The sequence below is a fragment of the Ylistrum balloti genome, unplaced genomic scaffold, assembly GCF_031769215.1.
Source record: "Ylistrum balloti isolate Yb309-2 unplaced genomic scaffold, AGI_CSIRO_Ybal_v1 Utg370280, whole genome shotgun sequence".
Classification (NCBI taxonomy): domain Eukaryota; kingdom Metazoa; phylum Mollusca; class Bivalvia; order Pectinida; family Pectinidae; genus Ylistrum; species Ylistrum balloti.
The window spans coordinates 587,171-610,623 of NW_026782215.1; the positions used below are offsets into that span (position 1 = coordinate 587,171).

General features: G+C 34.0%; 1 protein-coding gene across 1 annotated transcript; it reads right to left on the reverse strand.

Annotated features, from left to right (window-relative positions):
- Positions 1-5,680: 5,680 nt before the first annotated feature.
- On the reverse strand, positions 5,681-22,160 carry LOC132552811 (uncharacterized). Its single transcript, XM_060217005.1, has 3 exons — positions 22,047-22,160; positions 14,778-15,236; positions 5,681-6,109 (listed from the first exon to the last, which is right to left on the reverse strand). The coding sequence occupies exons 1-3, from the start codon at positions 22,158-22,160 to the stop codon at positions 5,681-5,683; spliced, it is 1,002 nt and encodes a 333-aa protein (XP_060072988.1).
- Positions 22,161-23,453: the final 1,293 nt, after the last annotated feature.

Sequence of the window (23,453 nt, forward strand, 5' to 3'; positions counted from 1 at the left end):
AGGTGAAATATGCGTCGCAATTGATGACGTTATCAACATTTTCGACATGGTTGCTCTACATAAAGTGATGACGCTGCTGTATCGTGCCAGTTGTCATTCCCTATCCCGTGCGAACTTAATAAAATCTTTGACTCCAGTATCTTACGAAGAATGGGGTGAGTGATTGTTTTTTTCTTACCCTGTTGACAATGATAGATATTAATGTATAGGAAATACATGGTCAGCGTCTTGAAATCTAAGCTGTGTTTTGGCAATGGTGAAGAAATACAAAAGAGGCGAGCCAGTGTTGTCTTCCTGTCCCGAGTCAAAATGCAGCTTATATTTTAAGACACTGGCCATGGATTCTATTTATCCTGCAACACTTCAGACTATCGACAGTTTTTTCGGCTGATTCAGTCATTGTTTATCTGATGTCGACGTTATGCTGATTTACGCCCGATGACGCACGTCAAAATAATTATACTGCGAGGAAATATAGTTCAACACATCAATACATACAAAAGCCAATTTCATGAATTTTCGAAAATAAACTTAATTTATACAAGAAATACAATCGCTTATTTAAATAAGTATGAATATTTTTAAATGAAATATTCAAGTAAATTAGATAGTAATTCTGTCGAATTCTTGCACGCGCTTAAATACAGCTGTTTTCTGTCACTAGGAATACTCCAAAATATGTATGTGCAGGTGTATGCCGACAATGGCAGCGCCAGTTGCAGGATACGTGTTTTGTTGTCCCAGTGCTTTTCATCGTTGACGTGACGTCAGTTCATTCTTCTGACAGGGGAATCCCCCTTCTTAACTCTACGGTGATACATGAAGATCTCACTCCAGTTAAAAGCATGGACACCGATGTCCAGGGTAAGGGTGTCATATTTCTTTGTCTCATCCAAAGGTTGAGAGAAAAAAAAACCCTCCAAGTGGAGTTCTTCTGTATTTTAACGAATGGAAAGTAAGTAAGAAAAAAACATACAGAGAAAAATACAGCTATATTTATTCCAGTATATCAAACAAAGATAAAAGACACAGATCATTGCAAGGTACTTAATTAAAACTTTGAACAATTAACGTCATCTAGATAAGTAAGTTTTCATTACAGATGAGATTCAAGGTCGTTCTACAGTGAAAACGTAAAATAAAGTAGAGTTTCCAAATGAACATCTAAATTGCATTTCACTCATCTGCTGAAATAAATGCATCAAAATAACAATTTTCATTCCTATTTTTTTTGCTATATCAAATGTAGTTAAAAACCAGTTTGAAAAAAAATCAACCTTCTTAGTCTTTTTGTGATTTTTATCTAGACAATATGTACGATAAAAGAATCTAAAATGTCTTTGATTATATCACATATATATCAAACAATCTTTGCTTGACTCTCACAAAGCGATCCGTTAAATAAACTCTTAATCACATGTAAATAAATATAAATCGTGAAGCACTGAAAAAGTAAATACTTAAATATTAACACATAGACACTGTAATACTAGTAATTACTAAACAGATATTGTCATATCTTTAGAACAAAGGCCTTCCTCCAAGAACTCCAAAAACAACTCGCCGAAAAATCTTCTTCTCCAGAGGGGATTCATACGAGTGAATGTAAACTGTTCTCTTAATGTATCGTCTGCAGGGTCGTTTATTCCTAATTTATATCTATAGCAAAAACAGTCTGTTCCTGGACATCTGCCGCACTCAATGCGACACTAACTCTTGTAAAAAATCCTTTGGTGAACTTTTTACACTACCATAGACGGATGGTAAAATAAAACAATATCATATAACTCGATCGAAATATCGAGAATACGCCAAACCAGATTTCCCAGTCAAAGATTTTCCAAGTAATGAGATTCCGTTGCATTTGTAACACTCGCATTGAAAATAAATCTTAACTCATTTTCACATTTTCTCACACACACGGAGAACAGGGATCTTGAAAGATTACACACATTACCAAGTGTCTCGTTCTAGGAAATACAGAAATGGTGTAAAAATATATAGAGTAAAGCCTTTCTTGATATTTACAATGCAATCCATCCAGTGACCACCCACCACCAAGTGGGTGCTGTCTTGGAGACCATTCAGATGTTTCTCTGAAAAAAAAAGAAAAATGGAATATTAAGGTTAATAATGTTAATGATGAATTCATTTTATTTTGAGAACCAATATCGCTGAAATGTCATTGTAATTTAAACGAGAAATTAATTTGAATTCTTTTAACATGACGAGAAATACAATATTTTTATATGGTATAATTTTTATATTCACACGATAAAATGGTGACCCTACTATCGTTTACAAAAAAAAGTTATTTTGTTATATTGTCATAAAGTACACATCAATTGATGACATCATCAATATCCCCAGAACAAGGTGACATTGTCATTAAATACACATCATTGGATTACAACATCCTTACATACACTAGAATCGACGTCGTGATCGCTTCCACATGATTTGACGACATCACATTTCTTTTACACATGATTTGACGACATCACATTTCTTTTACACATGATTTGATGACATCACATTTCTTTTACTCATAATTTGATGCATCACATTTCCTTACACAGTACATTGACATCATTATATTAGATTATATATTCATCATTGTATTAACAAAATACAAAGTATTTGCAATAGTTTTTTTAACAGAAACAATTTTAATTCTTTACACTGGTATACATAATATATAATTTACAAACACCTTTTTGAATCGAACCACAATTATTCCACCAGCTTAAACCCTTTTAAAGATTTGGCAATAACATGATTTGGGTCTATTTATAGAATCCACGCAGACTCGATTCAATAAGATAATAAGCTATAATTGGATTTCAGATTTCCTATATTTATCTCCTTCTTTTCTCAATATCAGAGTAGGTAATTGAGACGTATATATACTATTCATTGATAAAATGTTGTCAATTGTAAGCTGAATGATAGGCAGTCTCTCACATATACTAAAAGTAGGCGGCATCATCCAAACCAGGATATGTTTTGTCTGCAAAATTCAATTTACTTTAAATCAACAGTCATCATTACCACCATACAACCATGTTGGAAAGCTGAATGCATTATTAATAATGGTAAACATTACAGAATATTGTAATTGTAGAGTTTAGTAATCTCCCAATACCTTACATAAAATCAATAAAAAACACAGGTAGGTGATATAATTATTCTAGCGATCAAAGACTTCTTGATAGAGCACTGTCGCGATCCGTCATGACACTAAACATTGCCTCATTTCTACTTACAATATAAAGAACACAATTTCTCGCATTGTTCTTTTCTAAACACACATGACAAATATGTGTTCTGTGCACGTTTTGATGCATACTGTTTTGTAACAAACAAAATAATCAATTTATTTCATAATTGTATTCCGTAATGTCCTGTTTCATCCGCAACAAAATCTTCACACGTTCCATATGTTTCTAACGAGTGTTTGTTTTATGGTATCAAATGTTGAAAATCAAAGTGATTAAAAAAAAAAAAAACCAAACCCCACAAATATGATATATGATCAGCCTTGGACAGTTGGAACGCTCAGCGCAGTACGGTCTAAAAACTTCCAATAATTTGATTGGTCAGAATTATATTGATCTACAAAACATTCTTGTCAAGCATTCGTGAGAACATAAAATCACATTCAAATACACGTACAGGCATTTGTATCAATGGTTTGGAACACATGTAGTCAAAACGTTTTAAGGAAAAAAAATTTAAAAGCAGTTTGATTTTCTGTATACAATAAATTGCTTTGATTTCTGTTTAAAGTTCTTCGAAAGTTTCGACATTTAATTTGTTAAACATAGATCATAATATGCAAAGACTTTTTAAAGATACGCCATTCTCAAATACGATAAAAGCACATTGTATTTGATCAATGTTAAGACATTGAAATATTACTATTTTTATTTTCAGTAAATAATACATCGTCCACACAGTGTAAGTAAACACATGATGGTACATGTTGAGTGTAGATAAAATAGTTATGACATACATATATATATATAGTAAGTACTAGTATATATACATATATACAACATATAAGTGTCAATATTATCGATCTCATTATGTTCGATTGCAGTCACTGACTATATTCTATTATATTGTTTTTCTGCATGCAAAATGTATTCCTTTTAGTGGTTTCTGTGACCACCCACCTTTTACTAGTTCAGTACAGACCTTACCATGCCGACCTGTCATTACAAATTTATAACACACTAAATCAAATAAAGTTGATGTTGTTATAACTAAGCACTTCACACAACGGTTTCACCGACCGAGGTTGAATTCCAATCCCAGCAGGATATATAAATTCCGCCTCGGCACTTAACTGTTTACCATTAAATGGACGTTTCCAATCCATCCACATATCAAATTAATGCTTCAGTGACTTTCAGGAAGAGTCGTATACCTTAAATAATGTGTCACTTGTTTTCTTCATCTTATGTTCAAGTCGTTGTTGTTACAAAAACTGGAAGAAGTCTCATACCTATTTGTTATGAAATCTTCGGGCAAACATTTACCTATAATTTCGGTAAGGCTAAACACATTTTACGCACTATTAGAGTGGTAAAAGAGTGTCAGCTTTACTCAAGTAGCTTCGAATCGAGTGACACAATATGTTCCCATCCATTAAGGGTTTTCAGAATTTCCTGACATTTTTCGTGCATTATATTGCTGCTATAATAACAGTTATGCATCAACTGTGATTATTGCTGAAAGATCGAAACAAAATTAGGAAATCTTAGACTATATCCAACCTAATTTACACATTAGCCCGCGAGACGAAAATGGCTCTCAATTGAATTATTTCAAAAGATACTTGGGGATCAAAGATGGGACAAACTATGGCTATTAGGTATGTGTCTAAGGTATATTTATAGCGGGATAGTCATCAAGGGAATATCGCTACTTTACAAGGAAGTTTAGGAATATAAATGTATTATTCATGACAAATCTGTCATGGGAACTCTCGAGTTACATTTATGTCTCAATCAATATATAAGCTGTTCCTGATGTCCTCATTGCTCTCATTGTGAGATAACACGTTGATAATGTATTTTGTTATAATATCAAATTTCCGAATCATTAGCGAAAAGTACGTTTAAACATATAAACTGTAAAATGAAAGTTGTTATTTACAAGTTCTTCATACATGTTACAAAATCTCGTAAATAGACTTTTATTCGTGAAAAAACATCTATCCATCCTACTTTGACCTTTTAGTAAATCCCCGGAAAATTGAACCATTGCAAGGAAAATGTAAATTTTTAAAAATATGCTACAAATCTGATAAAAAAGGATGTTATTGTGGATTTTTTTTCTGTTAACCTCATGTAGAATCTATTGCTATTCCATCAGTTGTCGGGCTGTATCGTCACTGCGTATAAGGTCCAATGAACGATGATTTTTTTATGGAGCGCGAATAAAGAAAAAAAATGTCTCCAAAATGTAAATATAAGGAATTAAGAATATCTGTAAAAAATGCAGTTTGCACACCAATAAAAAAAATTAAATAAAAAGTAATGACGTTTGGCCCTCAAGCTCTGGCTACAACTCTACCACGGGCAGTTACACAGACTGTGAGGTACACGCTTGGTAAACACATGTTTGTACATTATATATATTTCTTCTTCTTACGTACCAATGTTGATGTATATTACAGGTTTCGTCGTACTTTTCTCGGTCGCTTTCTTGCGCAAGCTTGCCTTGATGTTGATAGTGGACTGCACTTTTTGTTGACTTTGATATTCTCGGTACCTTCTTCCGTCTCATCTGGTAAGAATTCATTCACACTGCCAAGCAAGTCAAGACTTTCGGACGTAATAGGTTCACGTGGTAAAGCCTCTTCTGCATCCATGAATCGCTCACCAGTTGGGGAAGAAATGGTCTCCTCGTTTCGGTAGGCATACAGTCTTGGCATGATAACTTTTACTAGTTTGCAGTTATCGCAGTTTGCCAACCGAACATTTGGATCGGGGACAGAGTCATCCATTGGGATTTCTGATATATCCAAATCTCCCTCATCGACAGGAAAGGTTTGACGTGCAGATCTGGCTGACCTCATCAAGTCATAATTTGCCTGAATCTACAGTTAAAGAGGCCATCAAAATAAAGGCAACTGTTGGAATTCTAGAGTGACGCAGATTCCAAGCCATACGGAGAGAGAGGCCATCCAAATTTTAAGTTGACATGCATTCGGCATTCTAGAGCAATGTATATTCCAGTATTCAAACAAGATGAAAATATCCAAAAAATGGACCTTAAGACATGCTTGCTGGAGTTTAGAGAACAAACTTTTTTCGAATGTTCAAGCTATAAAAACAACAATAGTTGACAAAGTCATCTTATGTGAATTGAAATCATGCCTTGTCGAGGGCGATAGAAATGCTATTTCCATTCCAATAGCTTCAAAGAATTACAAGGCGTTGTCACACGCTATCAATGTTTTTCTTCCCATGCATATGATTAAACAAAGACACATCTGTTCAGCAGAGGACAATAGGAAACTGAGACGAAGTGGAAGAACGGAACTAAAGTATCATTTTGTAGAGTTACAGAATTGTTGTCCCTGAATGTTAAGAATATGAGAAAGAAATGGTCCAGGGAGTGAAAAGAGAGAACAAATCATAAAGCCCGGTACAAAAAATAAGAAAACCAGAAATCTGTTTACTGGAGATACATCATTCAATTCATTTCCATGAAACACAAATTACCTTATATGACATCGAACCTAATCTCCAACGTCTTGAATGTGGAGCTAACAAGTTAGACATATCAATAGGATTTGTGTCATCAACAAAGATTGCCGCCACATTTTCAGCCATGTAGTTACTTGTCACAGGTTAAACTTTCTGAACGTTTGTCAGTGGCATGAATAAGTAACATTTTGTATGTGAATATAACAATGAATTTCCGCTGAAATTTATGTTTGTGTTAATTTACTTTTTAGTGTTTGTCCGCGAAAAGCCTAGGTAGCTTTCTCCTTTTATATCTCTTGTAAGTATGCCAGTAATTCAGCTATTTTGCTTGTGAAAATGTAATAAATAGAATATTTAATAGTGTCTCCAATAATAACAAATATATTTCACTCGTGTGTCAAATTGTTTCTGTATCTTGTATACCAAAATAGTAGACACACTTCTCTATATCCCTAATATAGCATATCCAGTTTTCACATTAGCATCAAAACTCATCGGATGGGATTTATTATCGCGTCATTATGCGAGGAAAGTCAACCATGAATTCAAATTCTTCGCGATTGTTTGTACGAAAATATCTGGATGTCATCCACGTTGATTTGGTTACCTATATCGGAATCCTGAAGAGTCCAGGTCTCTAATGTGACTTCATTCGTAGATGTAAAGAAATTGCTTGATTAGCGTTAGGTTGCGAAATCGTGTACTCGCAAATATGTCTGAAGAGAGAAGTTCGCGAAATAAATGTACACAAAATCTAAGTGATTTACAGTATTTTATCATATTGTAGAAAGTTAGTCTCATAGCTGTAGCAAACTAAACATTGCAGCAATTTACAGCATTACGCACGATGGTAACATAGTGCAATTTTGTAGCAACCACTGAAGGAAACGTTGTAAAATATAAATGAAGTTGTCATAACTACAGCATTTTGATATATACAACCATGGTAACCTAGATTGAATTGCTGTTGTATCTTACAGGGAGTTACAAGACCAATATATACATATAAAATATGAAAAGGCATTGATCATAGAATGAACAGGCATTAATCATGTATTAGAAAGAAACTTTACATCATTAGTCTCAAAAAGCACACGAACAGTCGTATGTTTGAGGGGCTGGGCAGAATCTTTCTTTATGCTGAGAAATAAATGTACAATGCTTTGTTGATCATAGTAACATATCTTCTTCTTTGTTTCATTATCAACGGCTTGGTAAATTCGAAAGGAATTGTACGGAAATGGCAGGGATATAGTCTGTAAGAATATTTTAGTTTTCTGTCTAACACATGGGAAGGAAACCACGAAATTAGGGTAAAACCAATAATGTAGTAACCATGACAGCGTGTGTATGTATGAATGTACACACTTTTAGTGGTTTTGTCGACACTTTCAAGTCTTTTTGTTTATAGAGACATTACGAGTCATGAAACATTAGTTAGTTGGTGGATATATACGTAACCTTTAACAAATCTACACCTATCTATGGAAACAATGAATGCCATGTCATTACATACTAGACCCTACCATAGCAGTAAGCGTGATAAAATGTGCCCAGTGATTGAAAGCTGCACAATTCATATTGACATGGTTGGCGGAGTAACATAGTTTAGGTGATACAGAAGATTTGAATTTATCGTTCTGTCGTTATTACAAATGGTACATAGGAATATTCATTTCTGGTGACGTATGCTTTGCACACGTTAAACCGGTATCATTTGATCGAACCAATGACTGGCAATACGGTTCCGATGTACCTTGTACAGGGATGACAGCGTTACAATAAACGTATGTATCTTGTCTAAGGCTAAAACTTTATGAAGATTGAACAAGGCATTTATGTTGCTAATTGTATAAGGCTCCTTTCAATACAAATTTAGAATTAAGTACATTTGAGCATAATAATGAATTCACCTGAATTGTAACATTCTTCTATTTCTGTTGAAACCTTGATGGCACCGACGGAAACCCCAAAGTAATCGAAAGAAATGTCAGAACCGAAATTGACAGGTGTACGAAGCTAATAATACATTTCGTAAATGTTACATGTCTGATTATTTGCGAACGTCATGTACCTGTCTACATTTCAACCATGCCGTTATTCGAATCTCAAATCTTGCAAATAACAGAAAAATTCGAGACTAAAACACCAGCAGTGTCTTCCGCCTGCAATATCGATGATTGTACAAAAGATGCACATCTTTCAATAAATGATTTATTTCTAAACAAAAAGAGTGAATAATATAGTCCCCAACGAAACAACAACTTTTAAAATGTACATTAACAGCACATGTGAAAGGCGCCCGTCAATACGAGTTTAGTAACCAATTATAGTATGTTCAAATTGATTTGTACAACGGTTTTGACCTTCTAGGACTCTTCAGGGATGACAATATGCGTACAAAATATAGAAAGAGAGTTTATAGAAACACCAATTTTGTCATAGCAAGACTGAAGAAGGGGTCTATTGACAGCCTAATTTATCAGTTTGTTAACGTTAGGAATATTTGTATTTGAAAAGAACGTCGATATTATCAACACAAAAGTAATAATGAGGCATGTTGTCATCCAACTCAATTGAAAAGACTATGGGGCATAAATAAAGTAAATAAGATTAAACGTATCATTATTGTGTGATGTATGTGCCGAATACATAGTTTATTTTTATTGCACTGGAGGAATTAATTTCTAGTTAGTCCTCAAGCATTTCGTTGTTGTTGTAATATGGACCACGAACAGTCAGACGAAGAATATAAATGATGCATGACTGCGTCGCCTATTTTATTACATCGGTGTTGATCTTTATCGAAATAAATTGTTCTCTAGTACACGGACGATTGATCATGCCTATCTCGTTATAATGATACATACGTGCTACATATGTGATATACAACAGCAGATGTAATCGACTGTCAAAACTTTCCGTCATAATGTTCCATTATGTAATAATCAGCGGTTCAGGAGATGCACACGTACGTAATTAAAAAAATTTCAGCTACGGGTATATGAGAAAAAAATGAAATTAATAATTAAGTATAGTATGGAGAGGGACGAAACAGCTGTATGATGCAGTACATTTAGCGTCTGGCATTATTGTATCTAATTTTGAATTGAAAGGTGTTATTGTATCTTTTGTGCAATCAATGGGTATTACAGGGTAACACATGAATATTCTATATCCAATTATAAATACTAAAGCACATGTTAATTATATTTTTATTGTCTGAAATAAAAGGCGGGGTTAGATAAGTAATGAACTGTTAGACCTAAACGAACAGTTGCCTGTACAAACGCATGTTGCTGTCTTTTGTAGACTATAAGGCGATAAAAATAAAAATAGATAATTAATTTACCGACAGTGTAGTGTGATCTGTCAGGTGGAACAGACATTTTGAATTGTGTTGTCACCGTTCCTATGCCGACAATAAAGACGTCATGGTGGTCACATGTGGCAATTATAACATTTTAAATCCGAATCCTTTCAGGTTGGTTTATAAATTGGCATTGTCGTGCGATTATAAACGTTTATAGTTAGAGTGTAACACAGAAATGCCAGTGTGTTGTATCATACAGAATTGCAAAATGCTGATTCCATATGTAAACACTGTATGTATCGACAAATGCTATCCAGTGAGAGCTTTGCGTATTTTTATGGGGCCCCAGGGGAAGCCAATGTTACGTTCCATAAGACTGATAATTTATAATGCATAACTTTGCCCTATTTTGTCTGCTATCACTTTCAAGTGCAGCAATGCATGTCGATGTTTAAACATGCAAATCTAACTAATAAACAGATGGATATAGCATTGCATCCCATGGGGGTTGGGTCCTGAATGCATGTTCTATTTCAATGAATTGGTCACTTTTAGAATATGCTAGCTATAATCAATACTCGATTGATACACAATTATATCTAATCAATTTCATTTAATATGTTGAAACGCCATCGTCATGCCTGTATTGTGTATAGCTTTGTTACTTTAATCCCACACATACATATAGTTAATCAAAAGCTTAATTCACACCTTGATATGCCGTTAAAATGCAAATGGTGTGGTGAATAAGTTCATTTTTTTGTAAATGATGTGAACGATATTCATATATTGTGTGTTATATAGAGAACACAGAAGATGAACAGCAAGTAAACAAAACGTTTTGAATAATTGAACATTATACTCTATCAGCCCATTCAATTCATACCATACTGTTCAGGAGTTATCCTTGATGAATGAACGCCCAAAGGAAATTATTAGCTAGCAATAGTAACAAAATATGCCATCGAATACTGAGTCACGTATCAGCGGAACAGGATGGGCATTATTTAAACAACTTCCTGAAAATATATATATTCGAAATAAGGTTACTTTCAGAATACAGTTTATGACAACAATATCAGGGTCTACGACTGTTTACAGTTTAATGCTCTAGTCATGTTTCCTTATGAATTTTGCATTTTTCATGCATTAAATGATACTTTTATTTCACACATTTCCCGAAAGAAGATATATTAAATCTGAAAGTTAATCAATCTTGATAAATGAATATGTTGGTTAAAAGTTACAATCTACATTGGAATACAAGAAGGTTTTATCATAAAAATCGTTAGCTCTTTCCCAATTCTGATCGCTAAGCGCAATCGGTGTCCCTATCGCTAATGACAACGATTATATTACATGAATAATGAAAGCATTTAGACAAAGAAGAGTCATACAATTTTTATGTAGTAAAAAGAAAACCAAACAGTTTTTAACATGTATTTCTCGAACAATAGTATGCAATTATAGGGTCAATGTAACAAGATATTTTGGTAGTAAAACGAAAAATCGCCAACGAAAGCATTAATACTTATATAAGTTCCATCTATATATAATTTATAAACAAGGAAATGCAGTGAAATAATTTTCCGATGATGAGACGCCTATCTGGGGACCCATCATATCTACTTCTGCTGAACGTTCGGATTTTATGTCATTCACAAGAGAATAAATTATCTGTGTGATATCCAAACGATTTACGATGTTTGGAATCCAGAACTCTCGAGTCTAATAGGCGTAAAAGGAACTGAGTTACTGTACTTTGGATGATTCTGAGGCACGTGCAATTTTCATGAAGTTAAAGGTAAAGTGAACAGTCCAGTTAGTACAAAAGAGAATATTGTATTCAATTGACGCGAAGTACACTACAATTTTAAAACCACTGATTTTACATACATCCCTTTCGCGATATATATTATGCAATACTTTTATTTTTCTAAATATAAATTTTCTAAATTTTCTAAATTTCAATTTTCATTTCAAACTTTCAATGTACAAGACATCCATTGCGTTCATACTGTCATGTATAGTATTAGCCATTGTCAATATCAAACAAGATTGAATAACATTTTCTTTTGTTTCCGTTCACCTGGTTGAAATCTATAAATAGTAATCTAGGGTAGATTTTATTGCCTTATATTGCTTCACTGTGAGTTGGCTCCAGATCTATGATAAATATTTAAGCTTACTCAGTAAAGTATCATGAGTTACTGCTGGCAGCAAATGGCTATGGTCATTTGGTGTATCAGGTGATATTTGACATAACGTAACATGTAAATATATCAGCACTGCAAACCGGACAACAGGACCATGATACAAAGCAATCAACGTATTATCAAAATCTTATACCTGTGGCGTAGACGCCTATTAAAGTTAAAGTGAACAAGCATTGTTTATCATTAAAATATCTCTCTTAATGATGATATCTAAAAGCGTTCGGTTTTATTCATCGTTTAATGTTAAGTAATTATCAAATGTCCTATAGGGCCTATCAGGAACATTGTGATGATATTTACACCAGACAGATCCCAATAGAGATATCATGAGTCAGTATGGTCCCAGTACACCAATTTCACGAAATAACATAAACGACTTTTAGAAAGTGCTTAAGATTTTATTCAAGTGTGGACAAGTAATCAACAAATCTGAAAAGAATGACATAGCTTCTAACGTACCTCAAAGATATTTTGATGAATTAAGGAAACATGGTAAACCTCTTGGTTAAAAGAAGCAGACGTAGTCATGTCAGAAAATTTATTATATTCATCTCATTGATACATGATTATTTTCTCGCCCATTTTGCTTCAAAATAGGATTTTAAAGGATTTTATGCAATTAACTATCAAACAAATCATCTACACTGTCAAACGTAAGTTTGGTATCCTGACCATGAATAGTTGGTTGTACCACACGTGATCTACACATATGCTTTTATGAGCTAATGAACACATTATCTTACACAAAAATATATAATGTTACGAAAAAAGGTGAGTAAAGCTAAGATTTGATCAATCAGGCTAGCAATAGCGTCAATCAACAGCATTAATCAAAACGGAATCTTTAATAGATACTGCATGCTTAGTTACTAAAACTGTCTGTTATGACATTGTGATATTCATTCAAAAATACAACCAACAGTTAAAAAAACAATGAAAGGTCATTCGAGTGGCAATGGAAGATAGCCATGAGGGAGTATCAATCCTGGAAGTAAGTTTACAACATGTAAGTATCGCATTCACACTGAATATAAAGTACTAGATTATAATTAGAAAAGTTGAGTACAAAGTCTTTTTAGTGAATAAAAATATCAATTACCATGACATTAGTAATCATCTGGACACAATATATCAAGCCTTGTCAGCTTGATGACAAAAAATTGTACATTATTATTTTCTTTCTTCGACGGGAAAACTGTTTTTATCTTCATGATATAATTATTATACATTCACCATCGCATATTAAAGTTTAAATTGTAATAATGTAGAATCCATTGACAGCGAAATATATTGGTGTTAATATATCATTTCAGAATGAAAAGCTTGATAAAGTTTTGTCTAGTGCATATTCAACAAACCTAATCAAGTGAAAATTTTTATGAAGGTTACAAAGCTTTGTAATAATTCAATATGCATACCAATTCATCGAACACTTTGGACCCCTCTAACACGTTTTAATTTATATCAGTCTCTAAAAAAATTAAAAATATGTTATATAAAAATATCAATAATAATCAGTAAGATATGAGCGAAATATGTATTTACTAATATCATAATGAATGGCGGGGTAATTTTATCGAAAATACGTCGTGTCGAAGTCAGGCGGAAAAATAAAGTGCCAGTAAAGGATTTGTTGATAAGTATGGTGTTAACTATGTCAGGTGTCGGTAAAGTCATGTGACGGTAAAGTAAGATGTTGTTCAAATCGTGTGTCGGTAAAGTCATGTGTCAGTAAATGAGGTGTCGGTAAAGTCAGGTGTCGGTAAATTAGGTTTCGGTAAAGTCATGTGATGATAAAGTCATGTGTCGATAGAGTCATGTGTCGATAAAGTCATGTATCGATAAAGTCTTGTGTCAGTTGAATCAGGTGTCGGTAAAGTTGAGCCTTGAAAAAGTCTAATGGCGATAAAAAAAATCAGGAATTGATCAGTTTGAGTGTAGTTCAAGTCCGTTTTTTATAGCCCTTAATACTTCCACTTAAAACATACATATTTACATAATCGTGGTGTTGCTTATCCTTTAAAATATGTGTAACATATAAGCAGCAATAACGAAATAAGAAGTAATTTGGTTTGTATCATTATCTGTATCAACAGGTAAAACAATGATATCAATTAAAGACATTAATCTGACGAAAAAAATCAAGTTTCCAAATTATGAAAGGTGACAAAATCAAATATACACGCTTTATTAGTTAATCCATAAAATTTCCTCCCGCATCACTACTGATCATCTATAACTTCAAATACGTGTTTCCTAAGGTCTCTTCCAAAATCGCTCTTTCGACAATGTGTCTAGATATCAACGCTGTATTTTACAGATTTGTCAGCTTTAATGAAAAAGGAACTAAAGCAATAGAAATGTCTTTTCTTTAACACGCTTGTCGCCATTTTCTGAAGTAAAGAAATCGTATATTTTCTTGGATCTCTAGTTATTATTGGATTTCACTTATAAGAAATTATATTAATAACTTTACATGGCTAATATAGTCTATAAATAAATGGACTCTTCGTCACCATTACTTACCGGTAGGTTGGTATCTGCCTGTCCAAGATCTAGTTTATCACTTCTCAGTCTTGTCATCAACGTATTGTACAGAGACGACCGTTTGCCATTGAAACATCCGTAAGAGCCACAGAAAACTCGCTTTTGTAGTACCTCTGTCTCGAGCTCATTTGCTTTGGGAACTGGTTGTCTCAGAGGAGCACCCATTGACCTTTTGCCGTTTCCACACCCAAAAAATCCGTTGCAAAATGGTCGTTTCTGAACGGATGGTTCTTCCAGAAGTAGCCTTTGCTGTTTTGTTGGTATCGTGCGCTTGTGTCCCCGACCTCGACAACCTCGGAAGCCGTTACAGAAGATACGTTTGCTAGGTTGATCTTCTGGTTGAAGTCGGCGAATCAAATCGGACACGGCTTGGTCACCAGTGTCCAGATCTGTACTATCGGAAGGAAAGTAAGACCCATCGTCACTCTCTGATAGAATCTGGAAAAAAGGAGAATGTTGTTTAATGAAAGGATAATAATTTTTTTTCTGTTTTCCACGATTTCGTAAGAGGCATGAAAACAATTTCTTTAAAAGTTCTAAAGAAGTTGATGTGGTACAGCGCGATGGGGTGTGTTTTCTCGGCAGTATGTTTAAATGTTGATAACCTTTCATTGCTCATGTCCCGACATTTGGTGATATCGTCACGACTCTTTTCATGACATTTGATTTTCCCTGCGAATTTCAATTGGAATATGAAACAAAGAAACTTTGAAATAGGTCTTAAGTTTTCCTTTCAGATCTCAACATAACAAGATGAGAGGTATTACAGGTATACATAGTTGTGCAGTCTTCATCGTATTTATCCATCTGTCCATCTTGTCCTAAACACAGGTTTCTAGCCTCACGGTATAACGGAGGGCAGTCGATGTTTCTTGTTCGAGTCATTTCAAGATGTGAACCTCCAATATCATAAGGTCATAATTTCTTTTCCGCTCACCTACTCGTTTAATGGAAACAGATATCGAGCTTTGGTATGTAGAGTGAAGTTGTATAACGATAAGGTGATGATCAAGTTATGATTCAGTGATGGCCAATGTATTCGTTACAGAGCAATCGCTATTTTACTTTATAAGAATCTTAATTAAAAAATTCGCAAAAACGGTCAGACCAAAATTAGAGTTCCTTGGCGACCTCAGTGGAAATTTTACAAATAGATTTTTCATAACCGCATACATCTACACATTTTTACATCATTGCAATCTTATTTCAACATTAGTCAACATTTAACAATAAAAAATTCCTAATGTCTAACTAATTGCAGGCGGCAGGGTTGGCGTCCTTCCGACACATCTAGTTGTCTCTATTTAAGAGCGTTCTTCATCGGTAAAATCTCACAGCGGATCCTGTCAATTGATAATACATTGCAGGTAAGGTGTAAAAAATATTACTGCTGTCGGCATTACCTGGTCGTAAGAAGTGACTATATTAATCTTATGTCTTCTTGCTAAACATTTTTCTCTTCCAAAAAATTCATTTTACACTGCTTCTCATCTGGCATTTAAGTTGAACATCCCCAGACCAAGACAAAAGTAAGTCCATTAGATAGCTCAGTAGTCATCTCCGATTGACATTCTGATGTCAAGGTTTTAAAGGCGAGTACTGGTTATTCGTGAGTCAATCATCTTACAGTATAATTACTAAGATATTTAGCTAAAGTCTCCGTTAACCCGTGTGAAGGGTATAGAAAAAACAATATACTACAACATCATTCATTTATCGTGAAGGTTTTATTTTCGTTGATTTCGCGTGAGTTGTTCATTCACGAATTTATATGTCCACGAAATCATACTCGGAGAGAAACTGTCATTGGCTTTAGTATCAATGCATTTTGTGAGATTTAATCACGAAATTAAGTGCTAACGGAAATGCATATCTCTGTAAAACCAGGAATTTTTGTCCAACGTAAATATGTGATTTTACAGTATAGCTTTTGTTAACCATTGCATGAAGTAAATGCCGACGGATGTATGAACTCGCTGAAAACAGGTAAAACGAGTATATACTATACCATAAAACAGATGGTAGAAGGCCAGAAAGACAAGGTTTAGGTGGGTTTTTTTTTAAAAAAAAAACCCGAAAAATAAAGGAGAGAACATGTCATCTTTGAAACTCTGTAGTGAGAAGATTCTTTCCATCAAGGAAACGTTAACGATGAACAACGGAGACCAGCTTGGATAACCAAACGTAATTAAGAAATATAAACATTCTAAGTGCGGGATTAGACAAAAGTCTACAGATAAAATAAAAAGAAATAGAAACATCGTAAGGCCTTACTCTATTAATTAAATAGCTATATTATCAAAATCCATTTTTATTGAAAGGCGTTGTTCACCTGTATGTCATTTGTAACAATCTTTTGTATAAAAATGTAGTGCGTGTAAATTGTAAATCCTCAACGTGTGTATGTATTTATTGGGAAAATACACCGGCGAGAACAGAGAAGCCCCCGTTTCCGTTAGGCTGTTAATAGATTGATTTTGGTAGCAAATGTAAACGAAATGACATAGCGATATCAGAACGGCAACCAATTTTGCTTCGGTAGAATTTGGTCTCACCGGCCCGTCGTGTTTCTTCTACTTTGTGTCTTAATCGGGGGCCTAGGTTTTAATCCCTATCAAGATACTGTCAAATCACTAATGTTCGTCGGGTATTTATTTTGCTTGATTTCGTGTGTAATCTCAAATAATGAATTTTTATGTCAACGAAATGATAACCAGTAAAGGATTAATACGATCTTTCCCAAGCTGGAAGGTAGAACAGAGAAATCTCTACCTGAAGAGATACTTGATTGTCTAAACCGAGGCTTTACCGAGGGTGACAATGTCAGAAATCTCCTCCGAGGCTAGAGATTTCTCTGTCCTGCTCTCACAGTAGGGAATGATCCTTTTTCTACCCCTTTTCCCCCTTAAAAAATAATTTATTTTGAAGGGGGAAAAGGAGTTTATTTAATTAAAGCAAATGAAGTCTGTGGAAGTTAAATGCAATTCATTCTCACAAAGAATATTTGTTTTATTTTTCGGGAAAAAAAATTGTTCGTTAGTTTAAAGATGATGTCGTTTGTTGTTATAAAGTCAATCATTGAGGAATGAAAAGGAAAAAAATTCAATACATGAAGCATGCAGCATTTGAAGTATAAACATGGTATAGTGCGTAACGACAACTCAAAATAATGGAAATGAATATGGATTTCACAAACGTGGGAACGTTTGACATGACATGTAGATTTCAACTAAAGCTGTAATTTAATTAAAGCATCAACAAAAAAAGTGGATGTTTAATCAATGATGGCAATACGATATTTTAAGTGAAAGCCAGAAAGACATCTAATAATCAATTATTTCAAATCATTTTTATCATGTTTACAAACGATGCGCAAATAGCGATTTAGAGTAATATTGAGGAATTACAGTCAGTGTCGCGTCCGTTCTGGATAACTTGGTATGACAACGACGACGTTCAAACGAATATATCCCATTTAAACACATTTAGTATCATTATTTGTGTTTGATATTGTAATTATCATATGTGTGATAACATTTCGTCGTTATAATTAACTTTTCATTTGAAAAAATCTGGAACACAGCCAAATGGTCACATTAATATAATTTGCCTTAGAATTTGTTCGTTCCGCTTGAATTAGCAAAGAGCGCTAAAACCCTTACAACTGTTTACTAATGAGCATGTTAAACGATCGAACTGGCTTTAAATACAAAGAATAGCAATATAAGGTTCTGATTCTGAATTTTGAAAATTTCCTCTCAATTGATATTTGTTCTCTGATGTTTATTTTCCAGTTGACTTGTTTGAAAGGTACAAGAAAATTAAAAATAATCATGACAATGACAGAATTACTAAGTGCGCGATCGGAACGCTTAATGCACATACTAATTCTAGCATTGCAGTGTTTCCAAAATGTCCGTTTATCTGTATATGAGAGAACAATCGATTTTAAAAGATTATTGTTTAACAAACAACGAAGCGTATTACATAGAGCAAAATTTAGGCGGGGCCTCATACCAAGGTCGGCATGCCCGGAAATGGCTTCATTCAATTCAAGGCTGTTACACCAAAATTACATGTGCTACTGTATTTAAGTATTCAAGTATTTAAGTGTTAATATCAAATATCTGTATTCATTAAGAAAGTATTTAGAGATTTGTGTTCTTTACGAAATAAGAATAATTGAAATTATTCCTGGTGACGAAATTGAAATTAAATTGTCTTGGAGACAAATAAAATCCAGAAAACATGAATTATGTTCCTTACTGGTCTCAAAAAAGGATATTTAGGAACGAAACATGAAAATTCTCCCGATACGCGATATGAAGATTTATTCAATGGCAGCGTTATGATGGAACTCTTTTCTTGGAAGATTACGGAAAAATACACCAGCACTCCCTAAACTAATATAAAACGGGAGGTAACAACCATGTGTACAAAGTCCTTACCTACTCTAAATGTAATTGTATTGTTTGACCTTTCCGGATTAATTAGATTTGTAATATAATTGTTTATGGAATGGCATATTGCCATCTCATGGATATGTCACGAAATATGCAATTTTTCTCATAACTACTTGAGTAATATTGGTCCATGCTGGTAAATGGACCTATGTTTATTGGGGATGTTTACAATACGTCTGTAAGGGGTTATTCAGCCACGGGAGCGCAATGATACGAGAAGTAGTTCCACGGTTACTAGTTACAGAAATCACTTGAGACAAATTTAGAAATACACAATTCCATAATTCAAATAACCTATTAATTTTTTGAAAAAGAAAGAAAAGTAGTCTTTATTTTGACCTTTGCGGTCACATAAAAGCTGATTTTTTACAGATTTTACTGTCAAAATGTGGAGAACAATATCACAAGACGGCAGCCATATTGCAGCGCGGTATTTCAGTTTATGACGTAACATCGTTGTCCCTATCGTGACATCGAAAACGATCTCTGATTGGCGTAGCCAATGATAAATGCTCAAGGGTATATTATATTCATGCAAAAATTATAAGGGTAAATTCACTGCATAACTGGCGGTTCAGCTCTTGTGCGCTATTTTCACTTTAATCACTTCCTTGTGTCATAATTTGCAGATGAGCACTAGATTCTATAAAACCTGAGGCTGTCAAAAAGACTCAACAACATGATCCATGACTTTAACAATCAATGCCCGTTTCTCAAGATCTCATGTTTTTTTTTCTAAATGATGAATTAAACGGATTCCTACCGTACGGAGCATAAACGTTTTATAAAACGACTCGACCAATAACCGGTGTGTCAGAAAAGTAACTGAAATAAAGAATTCTGTTTCTCATAGAGATCAATATTACATTGATGTAAGAGCTCAAATAGCATCCCATTCCGGTAAAGTATTTATTGTACTGTAACAGATCACATACGAGGTTACGTAATAAACATCTGTCACTAAGCAACAAGCATAATACAGCAAACCATATATCGGTGACCATCGTGGCTGACCTAAACCCCCACTAGTCGATTGCCTTGAACCAATTAGATTTGCATATGTAATAAAAATATATACATAGCATGCTTTCAAATAGACGAGTCAACAGAACAGATATTTCATTACTTGAGTCTTAAATCACGTATCCACGTGATTGTAAACTTCAAGAATGATCTACATTGCGTGAAACAAACAGTGTTCAAAATGTCAAAGAGGTGTTCGTAGAAATAGAAGTACGGGTGAGTGCACCAGTTATTGTAAACCAACTCCTACCATATATACGTTCATTTAATAATGATCTATCGTTCTATAATTATAAAAAGTATATTTTCTTCACTAAAATGCACTATACAAAAAGGATATACATTTTCCACGCCAATTCATTTCAAAGAACTTCGTTACGAGTCTGATGGCGACAAATTTTCTTTTACTTAAATTTACAAATACACTTACTTATTTCTAAACCCCTTACCGATCCAATCGAAGAATGTTGTATTTGTGGTAACATTTCAATGTCATTTACAAAGTATTTGTTTTACACAAAACATCCCTTTCTTTCAAGGAGAAGTGCATGCGGCCCTGTCACTGTAGACAGAAGTGTATCAAACTCCTACTTTATCTCTAAATCCTTAATTGAATGCAAACGAAGAATTTCAAATTAGGAATTCGATGTTAACTCGATGTTACAAAGTCCTGGCATGTCTCAAAGACACTTATTGACTATAACGAAAAGTACTTCTATGATGATTGTACAAAAGGCACACAAGTGAATAGAACCATTTCATAATTTAGAGTGAGATACAGAAGAGCCAAACAATGAATTAAACTTTATTATACAGCTGTTTCGTCCTTCTTGGACTCGTCAGTGATGCTAAGGGCCTACAATTTAAAGCGTAGGAGGCGACTAACAAACATCCACAGTTATCAAAAGAAAAGTAAAAATCTATGCAGTGTAACTGTACTAGCTCATTTAGTCCTGTTTGTTTTTCTTTAGAGGTTTTGCCATTTTTTGACAAATCTATTCGCTGTTTTTTTCCTTTTTTATGAAAAAGTACCGATAATGAAAAGACATTATAATTTTCTAATAATTTTTCACTATTTCTAAATTCTTTTAATGTGTAAGTGGCCTCTCCACCGGTTCAGCCGTATAAATGTTTAATTATGACATTCGAAATTACCGCTTTCTATCTAGGGAATAGTAGATATATCAGTCGGCGACATATGCCCGTTATACACATTAGGTTTTTAAAATGTAGCAATGAAACACAGACTACAATGCTAGATACTACCAGCGATAAAAAACGACAGAAATCAAACTGGGAATTTACTTTATCGCAATTTTTCTACCAGTTGACCTCTAAACAAACGACGGCTTTGAACTATACTTTGTCCATAAACTAAAGTTATATAAATATAAATATATATATATATATGCGTGTGTGTGTCTGTGTGTGTGTGTGTATAAATTTTGCAGTAATGTCATCCCAAGAACGAGTTATTTCTTAATTTTCATATGTAAAGAATATAAAAGTAAGATCGTTTTCAAACACAATAATTCCTTTTAAGTAAAATATAAAAGATTTGAGATTTTTTTCCAGAGATACGTGTTATGTGACATCGATATTTCAAAAGACAAAATCTAAACATATAAATATAATGATCTGTTGCGAGTATATTTCTACCGTACTGATAGAAAGCAACAACTCAATACATCAGAAAATTTGCGATGTAAAATTACCTGAATAGGTAACTTTCAAGAAAAGAAACAAGAGAAAATTTCCTTACCTGTTGAAGAGCTTCATCGACATCTAGAGATCTTCCTGCGTTACAGGAGAGGACAAGCATTAGAACTAGCGAAAATGTCTGGCACAACATGTTCATTGAAGAAGTTTCCATCATTAAAAACGACGAATCGTTGCAACTGATATGCTGGCTGAACTTCCAGCCGTGTTAAAACAGCTCTTTATATATCTCGTCAAAAGAGATCGCTGATATTTGGCGTCGACGCGAGACAACTGCAAGTAGAGCTTTAGTGTTGACACTCTCCGTATCCCTGTAACGTTTAAGAGTACAGCAGTGAGGAAAGACCCAACATATATAACGTATTTTTGCTTCAGTGAATCTAGATTATCAAAAATTCATACTATATAACATCGACATCACTAGCGCGCCCTTATGGACTGAACATGCGCTGTGGCTTCTCGTAGTAGGAGTAACTCCCACAGTGTGTGACGTCATTTGGACAATTCGAGAAGATCATTTTTCATTTAACGACTACCATTTGTGTGCTTTTATTTATTAATTTATTCAATTTGACCAACAGTAGCTTCTATGGTCTTTTTTATTCTTCTTATTCATATGCGTGTTATTTTTTTTATCTCCCATCCCTGTTTCACAGCGGGGGAGGACAAATATCTTATTCATGAAGTTTTTATTCAGAAATATATTAATTGTCCTTTTGTCATCAATGGTCTGCATAGCAAAATTGAAGGAAACTCATTCAGTTTTCTGTTACCGCCGATTTTAAGGCATAGATACAAAAAATATGATAAAGCATAATATTTTACTTCCTGGCCTTATCAATTCAAGGAGAGTTGAATTTTTTACCCCCAATTCATACTTTGGGCTGATTTTCTGTTATTTGAGTTATAAACTAGTTTATAACTTCTTTCACAGTTCACCTGCAAGGCTATCCTCAGGTTTTATCAACTTGCATGGGCCTTCTGAGAGTGCATTACTAACAGGCTCATTATGATGGTAGCGTATAATAGGGCAATACAGAGTAGCCCTTAAGTTTTGCCAAAGTATATAATGTAGATTTGGTTCAGTAATAAACCAAGCTATTGACATCGGACTTTGTTGTTTTGTATCAAATAAAGAATATGTGGACGTTTTCACTTGTGTAATATAAGTGACCGGTGAGTAGCAATATATCGGAACTATTAGTTTCATGGTTAACGGGGTTGTGGACATGTAGTAATTGTTGAAGGCAGGAGACTAAAAACGAACTCTAGGGTAAGGAATTAGATGATATTAAACCGCAGAAAACTATGTACAACATAATAACTAAATAATATTTTTATCTCAGAGATAATTTGGTATCAGTATAACAACACCCATTACATTTTTAATTTACTAAACACGTGTAATATGGCTTAACGAACCTGTAATTGATCGAATGTACCATATGTT

What these genes read in the sequence shown, in the direction of transcription:
- LOC132552811 (XM_060217005.1), bottom strand. Translation starts at nt 22,160, where the DNA reads ATGATGGAAACTTCTTCAATGAACATGTTGTGCCAGACATTTTCGCTA. An exon ending in TCGATGAAGCTCTTCAACAG is followed by an intron (nt 15,237 to 22,046) that starts GTAAGGAAATTT and finishes CCTTTTTTCCAG; the next exon opens with ATTCTATCAGAGAGTGACGA. An exon ending in AGGCAGATACCAACCTACCG is followed by an intron (nt 6,110 to 14,777) that starts GTAAGTAATGGT and finishes CTTTAACTGTAG; the next exon opens with ATTCAGGCAAATTATGACTT.